General features: G+C 39.0%; 1 protein-coding gene across 1 annotated transcript in view; it reads left to right on the top strand.

Annotated features, from left to right (window-relative positions):
- FBLN5 (fibulin 5) overlaps positions 1-8,786 on the top strand; it is a 50,305-nt gene extending 41,519 nt beyond the window's left edge. Inside the window, exons 7-11 of the mRNA XM_063440402.1 lie at positions 1,355-1,474; positions 1,653-1,775; positions 1,869-1,995; positions 2,543-2,738; positions 8,367-8,786. Coding sequence (XP_063296472.1) covers positions 1,355-1,474; positions 1,653-1,775; positions 1,869-1,995; positions 2,543-2,738; positions 8,367-8,528 — 728 coding nt within the window. The 3' untranslated portion in view covers positions 8,529-8,786. The remainder of the gene's footprint in view (positions 1-1,354; positions 1,475-1,652; positions 1,776-1,868; positions 1,996-2,542; positions 2,739-8,366) is intronic.
- The last annotated feature ends 8,236 nt before the right edge of the window (positions 8,787-17,022 follow it).

The raw sequence follows: 17,022 nt of genomic DNA on the forward strand, positions 1-17,022 counted from the left end.
CGTTGCCAGTTAAATCTGTAATGATTAACAGGATTCTGTAGCAGAAAATCGCATTGTCCCCCATACAAGTCAGGCCAGGCGAGCAGATTAACCTCCAGCAGGGGAGAAGTTATAATTTCGATCTGTAATTCAATCCTTTGCACAAAATCTGGCTCATGTCACTAGAATACAACAGTGATTGAATTTTATATAGAATACAGTTGTTTAAAATCCACCTGGAGAAACTAGCAGAAACGGCTATACAACGGCTATCATTGTTCTTTTACATTTATTCGGCATTTAGTTCTTTCACATGGTAACAGGATAAGAAAACGCTTTTAGGGTTCTAATAGGTAACTATTAACACTTTCAAACACTTGTTTCTTAAGCGATCTGATCATTGAACGCTGGTCTATCGGAGACGGTGGGATAGTGTACAACCACCCAGTTTTTGTTGCAATAAAAAAACAACTGCTCTGTTGGTGTAGCAAGGACTAACAATAAGTGTGTGTTGGAAAAAAATATATAAAAACACGTATCTGTCATGGTTTAGCAGCCATCTCCCCCCATTCATTAATGACTGGTTATATACCAGTCAGATATGCTTAGTTTCCTTAAACAGTATTTCTGATGTCCTAAAATATATACCTGCGTATTGTCCAATCTACTAGTACTGTCAGACCACTTTTAAGTTGGTGTTGTTTCCAAAATAAATGTATCTGTAGTTTTATGGTGATATCATTGGGTCAGAGGTTCAATAGAGGTTATATGGGTAAAGTCCAACAAGTCAGAGAGGGCTGAGTTAAATTCCAGGTATCGAGCCTACCGGTCCACCATCTTTAAATTCCGTCAGCTGCCAATGGCTGCAGTGAGGCCAGGAAGTGATGTTATAGCAGGATTAACCATACGGGTCCGGTGATTATACAGGAGTCTCGGAAGCATGAACTGTCTTGGCCCAATCTCGTATCCTGCTTAGGGCTCCATGGGACCTTAATCTTTCTTCAAGTAGTGATTTAACCAATTGAGATGCTCTTTTAGCTTTCTATGGCAGTACTGAACTCATCCCATAAAGTTAAGCTCATCATTGGCTTCTGGGATATGTAGTTCATTTGTCAACTGCAAAATGCTTGCAGCCTAACTACAATACTACAACGCTCAGAAAGATGTGCTGTGCATCTCATACAGCTGAGGCAAAAAGGAAAACAATACAGTTTGTATGGGAGGAGCAGAAAGGGCGAGAAGATGATGCTAATCTAATAAAATAGTTTTAAAACAATTAAAGAAAATTAATTAAAACAAATAAATAAAGCAACACCCAGCAGAGGCATTAAAGTAATTCATTATATTAATACAGTTGGTCATATTACTTTTTCAGATGTAGACGAATGTCTTTCCTCAAATCCATGTGTACAGAGCTGTTTGAACACCTATGGCTCTTATTTATGTCGTTGTGACCCTGGGTATGAGCTGCAGGATGATGGGATTGGCTGCACTGGTAAGTTACTCATCCAGCAGTGTATACATTTAATGCAGCAGAGCTAGCTATTGTTGGTCATGGTCCAGTTGGCTTGCCCAGTAGTATGAGGGCAGGTTTGTATCCAGCTCTGGTATTTTGTACATGTTCTCAGGAAGGCTCTGATATTGGCCCTTGTGGGCTGACCTTGTCATTGTAGATATGGACGAATGTAGCGTGTCTGAGTTCATCTGCCAACACGAATGTGTTAACGACCCTGGATCCTACTACTGCATCTGTCCGGAGGGCTACGTGTTGCTTGACGACAGCCGCACCTGCCAAGGTGAGCTCAATGGCAGATAGATGTTATTCAAATAGCTTTATGTTCTTTAAAGTATGTAATTCTAACCTTTATTCTAAATCTCTTGCAATGCAGATGTTGATGAATGTGACACGAGAAACAATACCTGTACTACACAACAATCCTGTTTTAATGTTCCTGGAACGTATAAATGTATGGATCCAGTGAGATGTGAAGAACCCTACATTAAGATCGGCGACAAGTGAGTTTCATCACTGCCTTTAGCCAAATTTGAAAGGATGTGTACTTTATATATATATAGTAGTATACCATTTGCTTATAGGTATTTGCTGGACCTGTTGCTTAGCTTATGGTTATCATAAAAAAACTAATTGGGTATTGTTTAACCCCTTAAGGACACATGACATGTGTGACATGTCATGATTCCCTTTTATTCCAGATGTTTGGTCCTTAAGGGGTTAACATACTTGCCAATGAGCTCTATATTCTCCCTTGAGTGAGAGGGGGGCAAAATTGAATTAGGACTCCGTCCTTCGAATAAAAGATAATTTAATGATTTTTATATTAACATACTTTGTATAGCCTGCATTGAAAAAAAAACAAATACAACCCCCCATTATCTTCTATTGTGATATATGATGGACCTATGATATGCCATGGCAATTTACTGTGATTTATGATGTTGTGTTATGCTTTAATTTATAACACGGTCTCTAAAATAAAAATGTGAGAATCACTAAATAACGATGGTATATTAAAGGACACTAACCAGTTTGCATCTGCTGTAGTCGGTGCATGTGTCCGGTGGAGAACACAGCCTGCAGAGATCAGCCATTCACCATAGTCCATAGACACATGGATCTTATCTCCAGTCGCAGTGTGCCCACAGACATCTTCCAGATGCAAGCCACGACACGCTATCCTGGAGCCTATTATATCTTCCAGATCAAGTCAGGAAATGATGGTAGAGAGTTCTATATGAGGGTAAGTGTTTCAAATGTATTCTACCAGCATTATGTTTTCCGATTTTATTGTCTAATGAAGTGGGTTAACCTGACGTGGCCTTGCATCAGCTGCCCAGGTGATGTAGCGTCCTACAGGATCTCTTAAGGTTTCATTAGATAATATTTCTATACATTTTGACAACTACCAATAAGAAAAGTTGGACCACAAACCTTTTAAATAGTAAGGATCGCTAGGCAACCGCTTCTTTTTGGAGTTGCTTATGTCTCATTAATTTCATTGTTTTGAAGATGCATAAATCAGTTAGCTGATTCCCTTTCCCAAACTAACCTGGACACATCCCGAGTGGTATCTTCTTCCATCAATTCTTTTGTGATGTACATTGTATTATGTTTTATTTTACTGCAAATGGAGACAAGCCGATTTATCACATACAGAGGGGCATATCCAGAACATTCTTACATTCTAGAGTGGGGACATGCAAAGCATTGAGAGAGCCCTTCTGACAAAATGACAATCTGTAGGGGCCAAGTGGACAGCTATCAATAGTGTCCCACTTATAAGTCGAAGCATTGCTAAATTCCAAACATATATTGCATTTGATCCCAAAGTAGAAAATGCTGATCCCCTCCACCTAATCATCTTATAATGCTGAGGGAGGGAAGCACAGTGAATGCTAGTGGCTTCTCGGGTAGTACAGTATGTTCCAAAATGAAGGAGACATGGTGCAATTAGGGTGCCAAAGAATTGAGAAAGAGAGTGCTAAGGGAATGAGGCATGGTGGCTCACCAGGCAGTTTGGCACAATGAGTGATAATGGAAGGAGGCATGAAGAGCACTGTGAGATGGCTGCTAAGAGAGGGAGAGCATGCTGTCTTACAGTCGGGGGTGGGGGGTTAGTGGGGTAGGTTAGAGGAGAAACGGTGCCTCTGGAGGGAAAATAAAGACAATGAAGAGGGACCTATATCGGTTGAGAAGTTTTCCTTACCTGTTTCCATCAAGTCAAGAAAGACTAGGCTGGCTAATGCAGTTTGAGCTGTGGTATCGTGACTGTGGAGAGGTCCTAAGGATCACCTGGGGGTTTTCAATAAGTAGTTATAGTGTAACTTCCAGTAGGCTTAGGAAGGTCCTGATGTGGTGGAAGTGAGTTAATGTGTGCAGCCCAACAGCAAAATATATAAATATCATACTATGCCCATGAGTGGATCTATGGGTATATTGTTATTTGTGCACTATTGAAGTCCACACTTTACAGGATCAGATCTGGGGCTCAGCCCCTAAAGCTCCACCCTAGCAACATTGATAGATAGAACCCTGCCAACAAACATACAATCCAGAAACTGTGGAAAACAGATAAGAACACAAATCATAGAAAGGGTCACTCTTACTCATAAAATTTAAATCTAGGGGACAGATAGGACACATACTTACAGTCTACCAGTAGTATGGGACTGGTGAACACACAGCATTCACATTTAGAACTTACACCTCATAAGCTTACAATCTAGAAGGGTTAATGGGGAATTGAAACAAAACACACTGAGATAACCTGGCTTGCAGGCATAGGAATGGGAGACAGGTGAAGCATAAGATACTTAAACAAGCATGTATTTTAGGGCCAAAATGTACAGAGGGGGCCCTAAGGAAGTAGCCCTGGTTCATTCATTTGTTTAATTGCTTAGAGATCAGATAACTGGTCAGTTGTAAGCATCAATGTAGTTATATAGTGGACAAATTTAATTATAAATTGCCATTGATTATTGTTGCTGGAATTGAACATTTGCTCTTGTGATTCTATTTAGCCAACAGGGGGAGCTTGTATTGTAGGGAATCCAGAAATGCTCTAATGAACTAGAACTCAATTCTTATTCTGTAGAGAATCAGGTGCACAAAAAACACATATCTAAAGTATACATTGTGCGTTTTTTACACAAACCGGAAAATGTTACAAAGTAAGCAAGACAATACATGTTCTTGCTGACGTGAGAATAGGTTGATTTTTATGGTTTGGTAAATAAAAGTTTTAATTACTCCCTTCTTTTAAAATATAAAAAAGATGAAAGATGCAACCTTCAAAACTATTAAAACACAAAGCACTCTTAATAGAGAGCATCAAATTTGTCAAAGGACATGTGACTATAAAATTCCCAGAAAACTAAATTTTATCTAGGGCCAACAAACTCTATCACAGGTGTTGAAGTTTAACACGTATCACCGTCACTCAAACTCCTACTTTCACTTACAAATTCATTAAAATATGCAGAGCCGTCTTAACGCATGGGCACGCTGGGCAGGTATCTGGAGCCCCCCCTCACTCCCCCCACGAATATAGGCTTGCCAACTTTTCAGTATATTATCCCAGGAGATTTATTCAGAACCCTTAAACCCTGTTTATTAAAATGTCTAGGTGGACTAATCACCTTAGTATTGGCATCCTGAAGACCATAGACTTCAAGCCAATTATAAAGCAAGTTTTTTCAAATTTTGCAAATGTTTGTGTTGAACACATGAGTAATAATAAATAATTCATAGTAATTTCTTACCGTGCCATCTCCGTCTGTATGATTTGCAGAGTATCATTTTCTATGTTGAATTTCTTCTTTTTCAACTTCAAGGCTCATGTTATATTGTCCAAACGTTTGTGTGAATTAATCTCTGCTGTTCAGCATGTTTCTTTTATTTTTTTTATTCTTTATTTTTGCTGTGCATGAAATAACAGTAGCTTGCTTGCAATGCCACAACAGCAGTGACAGGCAATTTGAAAACAAGTATAAGTTAACATTTGCATGGCATTCAGAGAAAAGCACAATTTTCTAAAGGTTATAAGACAAGCTGACTATGTATGTCTATTATGGGGGTTCGTGTTAGGATCATCAGGCTTGAGACATTAAACATACAGTGATTCTTAAGTGTATAAGAGTAAGCAGAGGCATTCAAACAGTGTTTTACTAGCTGGACTTTTCTGCTTAAGTTGCTTAAACTGGACTTTATCAAGAATATAAGATATGATATTGAAGGAGTAGTTAAAGACTTATGAGACATAAATAGCCCCTGCTGCCTTAATTCGAGATGTATTGCCCTGCTGGAAATCATAAGCGATAAACAACAAGATACGCATGGGGGGCAAAGTGTTGATAGTGCTGCTCATGGTATAAAGATTAAGCATTACTTGTGGTACTGTATCCTATCCGTTAGTATGTGCTTTCATATGCTACTTAGTACTAATGTGAGAAACAATGAGTAAGTACTGAAAAACATGTTATGCTTCACCTAAAAACAAACCTATAACATGGGAAAAGCAAACCTATAACATGGGAACACCCCAAGACCCCAACGACAGGCATTTGAGTTCCAATGCCACCTCCGTTGCGGTAGGGACCACAGGGTGTGGGCCGGGATCACGACCACCGGCTGGAGGGGCGGAGGGGGGGCAGGGACCGGTTTACCCATATGAGGGAGTGCCACTGGATACCGTTTTTGAGCTTAAAAGACAGAGTTGTTGGAGCCGTTGTTTCGTGCGACCAGCCAGCCTGGCGGTCGGGCCCCGCCCCCGTTCAGCATGTTTTTAATGTTCAAACACTGATTTGTTGGAGGTGCAAATAAATATAAGCTTAATTTTATAGATAATTTACATTTTCATTTCTGTAAGTGATTGTAAACAGGGCCCCGGTGCATGGATTTGCCCGGGGGCCTATAATGCTGTTAAGACGGCATAAGATATGTATTTTTTTATTTTGTATTTTTGCAGTGCATAATAATATTACAAACATGCTTGCGGTACCCCAACGGCAATCACGCTGTACATTTGGGATATTCGAGGATACATGCTCAATTTTATATTTTAGACACGCTAATGATATGGAACATGCTAGGTACATAGGAACTACAGTAACCTAAGTTTTACGTAGGTGTTAGGTACCATGCAGTACAGTATGTTATATGGGAGGAACAGTGTTTAAAGCTTATAACATGAACAAATGACAGGATAAGTCCCGTAGGAGGCCCCAAACCAGTCACAAGGGAATATTGTTAGCTGTGAAGCTATTAATTGACTTTAAGAAAGGCATAAGAAGTCACCAGAGTAGTTGGATGTGGCCCATATTCCCTCAGAGGGTAAGGTGAATGGCCATGAAACCCTTCAGGCCCAGCTTAACCTATGCCAGCCAGAGGATCCCGTAACCAGGATGAGTGCTGCAGGCTTTACCAACTTACAAAGGATCGGCAAGTCAGGCCTCTTGACATAATCAGGGTTCCCGTTGGTACCTCAGTGAGAGTATGCGTTCTGGCGTGATCCCGCTGCCATTGTTGCTGTCCAGCTGCTTGTCATGTGAGGGATCCCAATCTTAGCCCCACACGGTTGAGTAGATTTTCGTGCAGGCGGGAAATGTCGCTGCCTCCGGCGCCGTTTGCTAGCACTCTTCGGTCTGGGGATAGCTTGCCAGTGTTGGGAGTCAGTAGATGGCACCTTGGGTAAGCACTCATCTGCTGTGTGTGTCTCAGCCTGCTTCAGCCTGTGTGCTAATTTCTTCCAGAAGGCTTCGAAGGTGCATTCCAGCCATGCCAGGATATCGGGATCTCCCTCACAGTGGCTTGATGTGTACGTGGCGTCTGCCATTGTGCTCAGCTCTGGTACTGCGAGTTGTCTCTGTGAGCTTGTCTCTTGCCTCCTGTATAGCCGAACTGACTCCCAGGGATGGACTGGGATCACCCCCACCGGGGGGGGGGGGGGGAGGGGAGTATCGCGCCTCTTGGTCCGCCGATTAAAGAACAGGGAAAGCAGCCGTTTCTCCCCAGTTCCATCACCCATAGGCCACATCAGACACCTTGGGCTCCTGTGCACCAATTTACTCAAGAGAGGTATCATGAGATTCGCCAGGGCACTCTGAGCACGGGTATGGTAGCGCACCCCTACATGTGTAAGAGCTTGTATTGGCAATTATTGGTGATTAATCGGCTTTAGCTGTGGGAGCCCAGTGAACACGCGTCTAGTCAGCAAGCTGGTAAGGCTCCACCCCCTTATTACTGTTTTTAAAACGGAAAAAAACCAAACTTGTATTTTGAAGAAGTTGGAGATTCTACAATCCTATCTATTTTGGCCTAAGTTGGGTGGGGTAGGTGGGTTCTCATTATTGATAAATAGTTTCTTCCCACCCATTCAGGTAGAATATAGAAACCTATGAACATCTTGATGAATTGCAAATCACATGAGCCCTGAAAAGTTAAAAACTGGCATTTGAATTTCTCTCTTAAAAGGACACTATAGGCACCCAGACCACTTTAGCGCATTGAAGCCTCTAGTGCTTGTCTACCAGGCAGCCATTGGGAACGCTTCCTGGATCGAAATGGACCTTTGGTCCGATAACTGTTGCTGGATGTCCTCACGATCTGCATGTGGACATCCAGAGCCAGATTTTTCCCCATCTGAAAGCCTTGATTAAATGCTTTCCTATGGGCAGGCACACTAATGAGGGCTCCACTCCCTGGTTGCATAATTGTACACTTAAAATGTCAACGTTAAATGTATTATTTTTATTTATTTAAGTTGAACAGATTTTAATTTTTTTTCTCAGCAATATGGTGATGAATTCTCATTATATATATATATATGTATATTTTACCTTAATTTTTCTTTCTGATTTCTTACATACAGCAAACAGGACCCATCAGCGCTACCCTGGTGATGACACGACCCATTAAAGGTCCTCGGGATGTTGTTCTCGACCTCGAGATGGTAACTGTGAATACTGTGGTAAACTTCCGCGGCAGCTCTGTCATCCGACTGAGGATATTTATTTCACCCTATGCATTCTGAGTCCTGGGAATATTGCTGATATCTTTAACAATACTGTTCCTTTCCTGATGTGCAGTCAGTGTCACAAAATATGATACGATTGCTGCTTTCTAAGGGAAGTACCACTGATTAGGAATTTATATATATATATATATATAAATATATATATATATATATATATATATATATGTCTTCTTTGGTCAGAATCATCAGTTATTCTCCTAAACCAAGCACGACACGAACAGCTGTATCCAGCCCAGTGCATGTTGCCAGGATTCATGAATGAGCACAAGTTCTTTATTAACTGTATGGTCTGCAGGGGTAGGCAACCTTCGGCACTCCAGATGTTGTAGACTACATCCCCCATAATGCTCTTACACTCATAATGCTGGCAAAGCATCATGGGATGTGAAGTCCAAAACATCTGAAGGTTGCCTATGCCTGGTTTAGGGTCAGCTGAGCAGTGGCCAAAGAGGAACTAAATGGCTGACCCATGGAGCAACGGTAAGGCAGGGTGCAGTAAAAATGGGATTTAGTCATGTCTTCTTTACACATTTATATACTCAGATGCAAAAGTACACATAAACTTTTACTTTTAATAAAGAAAATAATTCCTTCATTGCTGGTACTTCTCTTTTCAACTAGCTTATAATTTTACCAAAACTAAGAGGGTACTCTAAGCACTATAACCTCTACAGCCTGTTGTAGTAGTTATGGTGCTAGCAGGCTACAACCATCGTCCTCCGGTTCTGCGTCAAACCGTTTTTACATGGTTTGACATAAACCAAGAATCCCCCTGCCACCCATGTCCAGTCTCTGGCTGTATTGCTAATACAAAATGTACTGCACTAGCAATTTCTATTTCATCCATTCTGAGATGGCATTGATTGGCTGAGATGATGTGCTGACACTCAGCCAATCCCCCAACTTGATTATTTTGGCCTGAAATTTGAGGTTCCCTTTGTTAAATCTCTCTAGTTTCCAGTTTAGTTAATAAATCCAACTTATTTAGCTGGCAACTAACTTTCTAAAATGTAAAGAAAAAAAGTCTATAAAGTTATAAACTCTCCAAGGTTATTTATTTCAGCGCAAAGTTCAAATTTTAGACCAAAAATTGCCAAAATTGAAGAATTCCCCAGGTCCGCCGTGTTTTTACTTTGCCTATTTTGGCCTCCATTTTGAATTTACTTTGAATTCCTGCCAATTCACACTGTAGTGAATAACCCTTGTTTAACTAATTCCATAATAGCTATTATGCCACAGTGAGTATAATTGAATATATCTACAGCCTGCTCCCAGTTTTCCTTTGAGGCAACAGGATTCAACATTTGCTTTTATCACAGAAACTAAAGTTACAATTAAAGTTTAACGGCAGTATAATAATTTAAATCCTCTGAAGCCCAGCGGTGTGTGTGGCCCATCGCAAAGATTTGTTTTTGAAATTGATTTTTTTTTGTTATAAAAATGTCGCGCATAAAAAGGAGAGGTTACTGTGCCTTTGATGTAAACCATGTATAATGCCTTGCTTTTGTGATTTTATTTTTTAATGTGTTCTGCTTTCCCAGAGATCTTAGCGAGAGCTAAGCACAGTGCTTTTCATTACCTGCATTGACTATTGCATCAGGAAAGGAATATTGTAAATTTAAAGCAATATACTTTGTGATTGTTTTGTTTATTTCGTAAAAAAAAAAAAAAAGAAATCTAATTCATGTTTTTAATGTTTTCATTGAGATTTTCAATAAACAAGACTTTTTTTTGGACCAATAATCCTAATTAATATTATTATTCATTTTACAAATAATAATGCAAGTTGGAATGTCTGCATTTTGGCACATTTGAGCCAGAATGAAACTCACCATTATGTGAATGCTAATGAAGACAGGGCAGGAACATTTAACCCCATAAGGATACTGCTTCTAAAGTAAAAGTCCAGCATGACGGCAAATTTCCATCATGTGTCCTTAACGGGATTATGAAAGTTAGGTCTTTAGATGAAATCTGAGTATCTTTCTTCATTTGAGCTATTATATTTAAAGGAACACTCCAAGCAACTGTAGTGCAGTGGTTATGGTGCTAGGTGTGCCGTGCCCCCATGTTCGTAAACAGTTTAGTAACAGTTTGACTTCTTACTGGAATCTGATGGGTGCCACTAGCTGCCTCTTCTCACCCTCCAGGAGAGCCAGAAGGCTCAATCTACCACTGACACAGCATTATAGAAAAGATGACCCCTTGACCCATGAAGAGATGACGTGTGACTGCATCTAATGCATTCTATTCTGACGTTTAATTTTGTAACCCTAAGTTATTGTCACAGCGGCAGAATATTGCTTTGGTACTTGTGATCTGGAAAGAACTACAGTAAAAGTATTGCTCTGTGGAGCATGGGAAGCTGTGACTGACAGCACTGACAGTATCATAGATCTTGTCAGTGGCGGTGGTGTGGGGTGGTGCACTGTAGGTTGCAAATCCCTGTAAGTGATCATTTATGACCGTGCTGTCCAACCTCTTTGATGTTTATGCTTGGGTTTTATTGGGTTTTATTTGCCCTACATACTATAGATCCGGACCCTATAAGATTAGTGCATTATTGTTATTTTATTTGTTCATCCTAACATTATTTTGACACTCAAAGTCTAGCCTAGATTGACACACCAATATATAGTCTATTTTCTCTTGTGCCATCCTTAATTTTACGTCCTCTACTAGTCTCATTCTGCCACTAATTTTACTTGGCATAATTCCCCCGAAACTTATCAACTTGCCAACCTTATTTAAAAAAACAAGAGAAGTGTACCAGAAAGGGACTGGGATGAATAAAATACTAGAAGTAGATACCAGATTACCACAAGGTACTGCCAGACTAGTAACTAAATGAGTCGAAAATAATAAATATTTTATTAATACTAAAATAATATTTTATTTTATTAATACTAAAATACAATAATACACTCCCTTCTGACGAGCCAGGTCGGGCGAAACGCGCGCGTCAAAGGGTCCTAACCGTGCTATTTTCATGATCTAGAAATAGCACATGGACTTGCTACCGTGCTTTTTATAATTACTTGTTATTTATTTATTTATTTTTGTACAGAATTCTGGTACTCTTCTCTTGTTTTTTAGTTTCTATTTGGGGTTACCCCCACCTCTTAATGTAACCTAGGATAGGTTCTACCCCAGTTCTTTCTTTTTTATGCTGCCAACCTTATGTCACCCACCCAATTTTATCTAAATTCTACCTAACCAACTTAATCTTTTACTTCTATCTCAGTTTAGGAATATTCACAAGTCTTTACCTTGGGGGGAAAATAAATACATCTTGACATTTTACAATGTCTTCAATATATGATTTAGGGGGGGGGACCACTTAATATTTCTGCATTTTTCAGTTTCAATATTCAGCCTATGCTTGCATATATAAAAAAACAACAAACAAAAAAACTCCACTAGCACACACAGACAATAACACTTTTCATAAACAGTACAATGTAAGCATAAGTCGATATGGGCGTCTCATGCGCACCTGTGAAAAGCATCACTTTTTGCACCCTGCACAACGCCAGAAAAGAATTACAAATTGATATTTACTAAGATTAACTATCTATATGCATTTACAAAAATTGCTGGTGAGTAAGACGGATACTGGTTTTCTACCTAGGTAAAAAATAACTGTCGATCTATCTATCCATCTATTTCTTTCTATCTATTTCTATCTATCTAATCTAATCTATCTAATCTATCTATCCATCTAGTTCTACCTATCCATCTATTTCTATCTATCTATTTCTTTCTATCTATCTATCTAAACTATCTATCCATCTTTATCTATCTATTCTATCTATCTATCTATATCTATCCATCTATATCTATCAATTCTATCTATCTATCTATCTATCTATCTATCTATATCCATCTGTCTATCTATTTATCTATCTGTCTATTTATCTATCCATCTATCTATCTATCTATCCATTTATATCTATCCATCTATATCTATCTATCTATATCCATCTGTCTATCTATTCATCTATCTATCTATCCATCTATATCTATCTATCTATATCCATCTGTCTATCTATTCATCTATCTATCTATCCATCTATATCTATCTATCTATCTATCTATCCATATCTATCTATCTATCTATCTATCTATCTATCTATCTATCTATCTATCCATCTATCCATCTCTAGCTATCTATCCATCTATCCATCTCTAGCTATCTATCCATCTATCCATCTCTAGCTATCTATCCATCTATCTATCTGTCTATCTATCTATCTATCCATCTATCCATCTCTAGCTATCTATCCATCTATATCTATATCTATCTATCTATCCATCTATCCATCTCTAGCTATCTATCCATCTATCTATCTATCCATCTATCCATCTCTAGCTATCTATCCATCTATATCTATCTATCTATCTATCTATCTATTTATCTATCCATCTATCCATCTCTAGCTATCTATCATCTATATCCATCTGTCCGTCTGTCCGTCTGTCCGTCCGTCCGTCCGTCCATCTATTTATCTGTCTGTCTATCTATTTATCTGTCTGTCTATCTATCTATCTATTTGTCTGTCTGTCTGTCTGTCTGTCTATTTATCTGTCTGTCTATTTATCTATTTATCTTATTATATCTATCCACATGGGGTATGTGACTCACTAACGTTCCGGACCCGGATGTCATGACATGCAGCAAATTCCTTTACTGTTTCCATGTTTCAAATGTGAGTGGCAATGGATTTGTATCCACATTTGTATCCACACACAATGGTCCAGATGTTACCAGATCAAAAAGACTGTCTCACAAAAATCAAATAAACAAAAGCATGTGTCAGGAAAACAGCGGGGTTGTATGGTCTCCCTGGAGAACTGAACACTTACACAAAGCATTTGTTTCTCGAATCACGAAATGTGGACCACTGTGGGAAAGAGGTGCCATTAATCTAACCTCGTGGAGGTGTCAGTGCAACCTGCAACTGTGTTGGGTTAAAATGTAAATACTTTGAGGGAGATTTAATTGTTCTAAAAAGTGGTTTAATAAAATTGGGTCAATCACCATGGAAACAGGTGTAACCAGCAGCCACATTTCATTAGTGACTCTTCCTTTTTCACATTTTTGAACAACATTTTAGAACAGTTTGATAAATCTCCCCATTTGTCTTACAGCAGACTGATAAACAAACAAGTGATTAAAAGTTCAAACTTTTTTTATAATTTATAGAACCCAAAAATTATTTTTGACTTTTTTCTTTTCATCAGCTGTGTAGTTCTTAGCTTTCTGGTTAAAAAATTGGATCATAGACTTTTAATTATCATTTAACAACTTGTATTAAGACTAAAATAAATATGATTATTAAATGGGGTCTGTCCATAAATATCCAACTATTGAACTCTCTTTTAAGGAAAACAAAAACATGTTTTTTAAGAGTTTGTTCAAGACAATTAGCCTGCAACTGGCTAGTGACGGTTATCCAAAAATAGTAAAATATGGGGGAAATTATATATTTTAAATATAGGGGAAAGATACATTTCTACAAGATACAAAAACACCCAACAAAATTTAGTTTCAGAAATTAACGCATTTTATGATTAATCTAAATAGAGTATTATAAGACCTATCCACCACTGTTCAACAGATACATTGATCAAAGTTTTTTAATTCATCATCCAAAATGGCGATGTAAAAAAACAAAAAGTTTTAACTATCTTTAGAAAAAGTTAACAAACGCCGTTTTGAAACTACTCTCTCTACACTGACTGGCTGCCAATTATTGCTCTCTAAAAGCAAATGCAAGAAAATCTAGCTGCTTAGCAACTCATCAGCATCTATCTGTCTGTCTATCTGTCAATCAAAAATGTTAGCTAAGGGTTAAGCTATTTATTTTATAAAATATTTTTAAAAATTTGAATTGACATTTCAATAGTTTTGAAATTTTATTTTACATGACCTGTCTGGCTATACAGGTACGGCAGAGCGTATAAAATGAAACTTATCCTTGCAATGCCATACATATGCGTTCATCGCACTATTGAAGGAAAGTCCAAGGGCGCATTTGCTAGTTTATTTGTCTGTAGATGCGTCCAAGTCATCACAGGATGGGGTGGAAGTGCACCAAGAGTTAAGGCATTAATTACCTTAAACACAAAAATAATTCAGCGCTAGTAATCACAAAATTAGTCAAGGTAGGCAGCAACCCAAATGAAGGAAAACCCCTCGGGTCCTTCGGTGGATAGATACAAAAAGATATGGAAGGGCTACGCCAAATAAGGGTAGATAGTCCAGTAAAGTATTGCTAGGGTGCCAATAGATGGTCTTAGGATACTTGATAGAGTTCCTCTGTGGATGCGTCTAGTGTAGACCGTTCCGTATATGTAAATACAAGAGAGGTAGAGGCGACTAATGGTATAGTATGAAAGTTCAGGGTGTGATAGGTAACAAAATGTAGAGAACTCACATTCAAGAGAGCTATGGCCAGCTCTGGTGTGGATTGCGTACAGCGGTATAATCCCCGCTTATGGGATATGTAGGGAGGTGGTCTCCGTCAACACCGTCTGGTAGTCCAGAACTCAGAAAAGAAAGACAGAAAGCGACAATAGTGCTCTCAATTTTGATGTGGTTCAGTGTGCAGATAAGAAGAGGTAAAAAAACTCACATTTGAGGGAGCTATGACCAGCTCTGGTGTGGATAGCGTACAGCGGTATAATCCCCGCTTATAGGATTTGTAGCGGCGATACGTCCGTCAGCACCGTCTGGTGATCCAAGGCTCCAATATAAAATAATACTCACAAAGATAGAGCAGAGGTACTGCTCTATGGATAGGCGCTGGTGGTATGATCCCCACCTAGGATGTCTTGGAGTACTGGAACTTTAAAATTGCCAGTGGAAGTAAAAGTAACCAGGAAAGGTTAAAATGCCAGGAATAGGTAAAAAAAAGTTTAAAGTGCATAGAGAGTGCAATAAAAAGAGGATTGGTACAATAAAGTAGCCAAAAAAACTTTTATTGATCTAAAATACACAATAAAATACAGAATTAATAACCATAAACGCGTTTCACCATAAGTGGCTTCTTCAGAATGGGATAGTTTATTTGTCTGTAGATGCGTCCAAGTCATCACGGGATGGGGTGGAAGTGCACCAGGAGTTAAGGCATTAATTACCTTGGCTGCATTATGCCTTACAATAGTGAATGCTTTAACAGAGGTTACTGTGGGGAAGGAACGGGGAACTGTCATTCCCAGTGAACAATTCTGCTTTAATGTGTCGGAGCAGTGAGCAATTTATCGAAAAATTTGGAAAGTTTTAAAAGTCCAAAGTACATAATGGGTGTTGGTCTTTTCATGGTAGTGATTTAGCTGAGCAAACACGGAATGCCACTCAAAAGGATGAAACACATATCACTTCGTGATAAAGCGGACTCTGTGGCTGAAGGAAAGAGAGGGTTGCATATTGACACTGTGCTCAAACCCACCCGTAAACCACACTGAGTTGCTGTGAGTGTAACCTTTCTAGGGAATCCTCACGTTTTGTCAAAGAGGTTTGAGAGATCATTGACCTGTAGTTTCTGTACATTTATCCTTTGCTTTATTCGGTGAGTCTTGCACCAGTCACGAATGAACTGAAAGCATTACGAATGTTGCAAACAGAAAAGACAAGAAAACGATTGCTGGCGCTCGGAAATTTAGTTTTCATCACAAAAGACAGGAAATGTTTAGTGTTAAATGTTAAATACTCAGAATACCTGAAATGCTATAACATGACATAAAGACAGGTTTTATGATTAATGTAAACACAAATAGAAAAAAGGAAGCGCCTCAGAAGGATGCCATACAATTAAGACATAGGCAGAAAATATTTTTGAGTTGCATTATAAAATAATTTTTCTATGGTGTTTAGTACCAGTTAATCCCTTATTTGCATCTTGATATCATTTAACACATTTGACGGGATAGATTTTCGCTCAAACATTTCTTGTTGTCTTTTGAACACGTTGCATCTGTTCTAACTCATGCTAGAGTAAGGGCCTCCATTTGTGTTCTACCAGCACTTGAAGGTAGGATTCGTGACAGGCGGTGGGAAGCCCTAAGTGCGTGCCTGTGATACTATGGGACACCAGGCAGCCAACCGACGACAGAAGGACAAGACCTTGAAATTGGAGATGAACCTACTGGATCAAAGACATGCATTTGTCTGGTAATATTACATAATAGGTGCAATGAAAATATAAAGCTGGTTATTAATATCCCATAGTAAAAGCATTGGATTGACTTAGATCGTCAGGTGGGGCAGGGGTGGGGCCAAACACCAGCCTGGCCAATCAACATTTCCTCACAGAGATGCATCGAATCAATGCGTCCCCATGCAGAGCCAGGAAGTACATCTAGAAGCCATCTGAGGAGTGACCACTGGAGGTGTCCCAATGCTTTAAAGAGACACTATAGTCACCAAAACAACTTTAGCTTAAGGAAGCAGTTTTACTGTATAGATCAGGGATAGGCAACCTTCGGC

The sequence above is a fragment of the Pelobates fuscus genome, chromosome 13 (genome assembly GCF_036172605.1).
Source record: "Pelobates fuscus isolate aPelFus1 chromosome 13, aPelFus1.pri, whole genome shotgun sequence".
In the NCBI taxonomy this organism is placed as follows: Eukaryota; Metazoa; Chordata; class Amphibia; order Anura; family Pelobatidae; genus Pelobates; species Pelobates fuscus.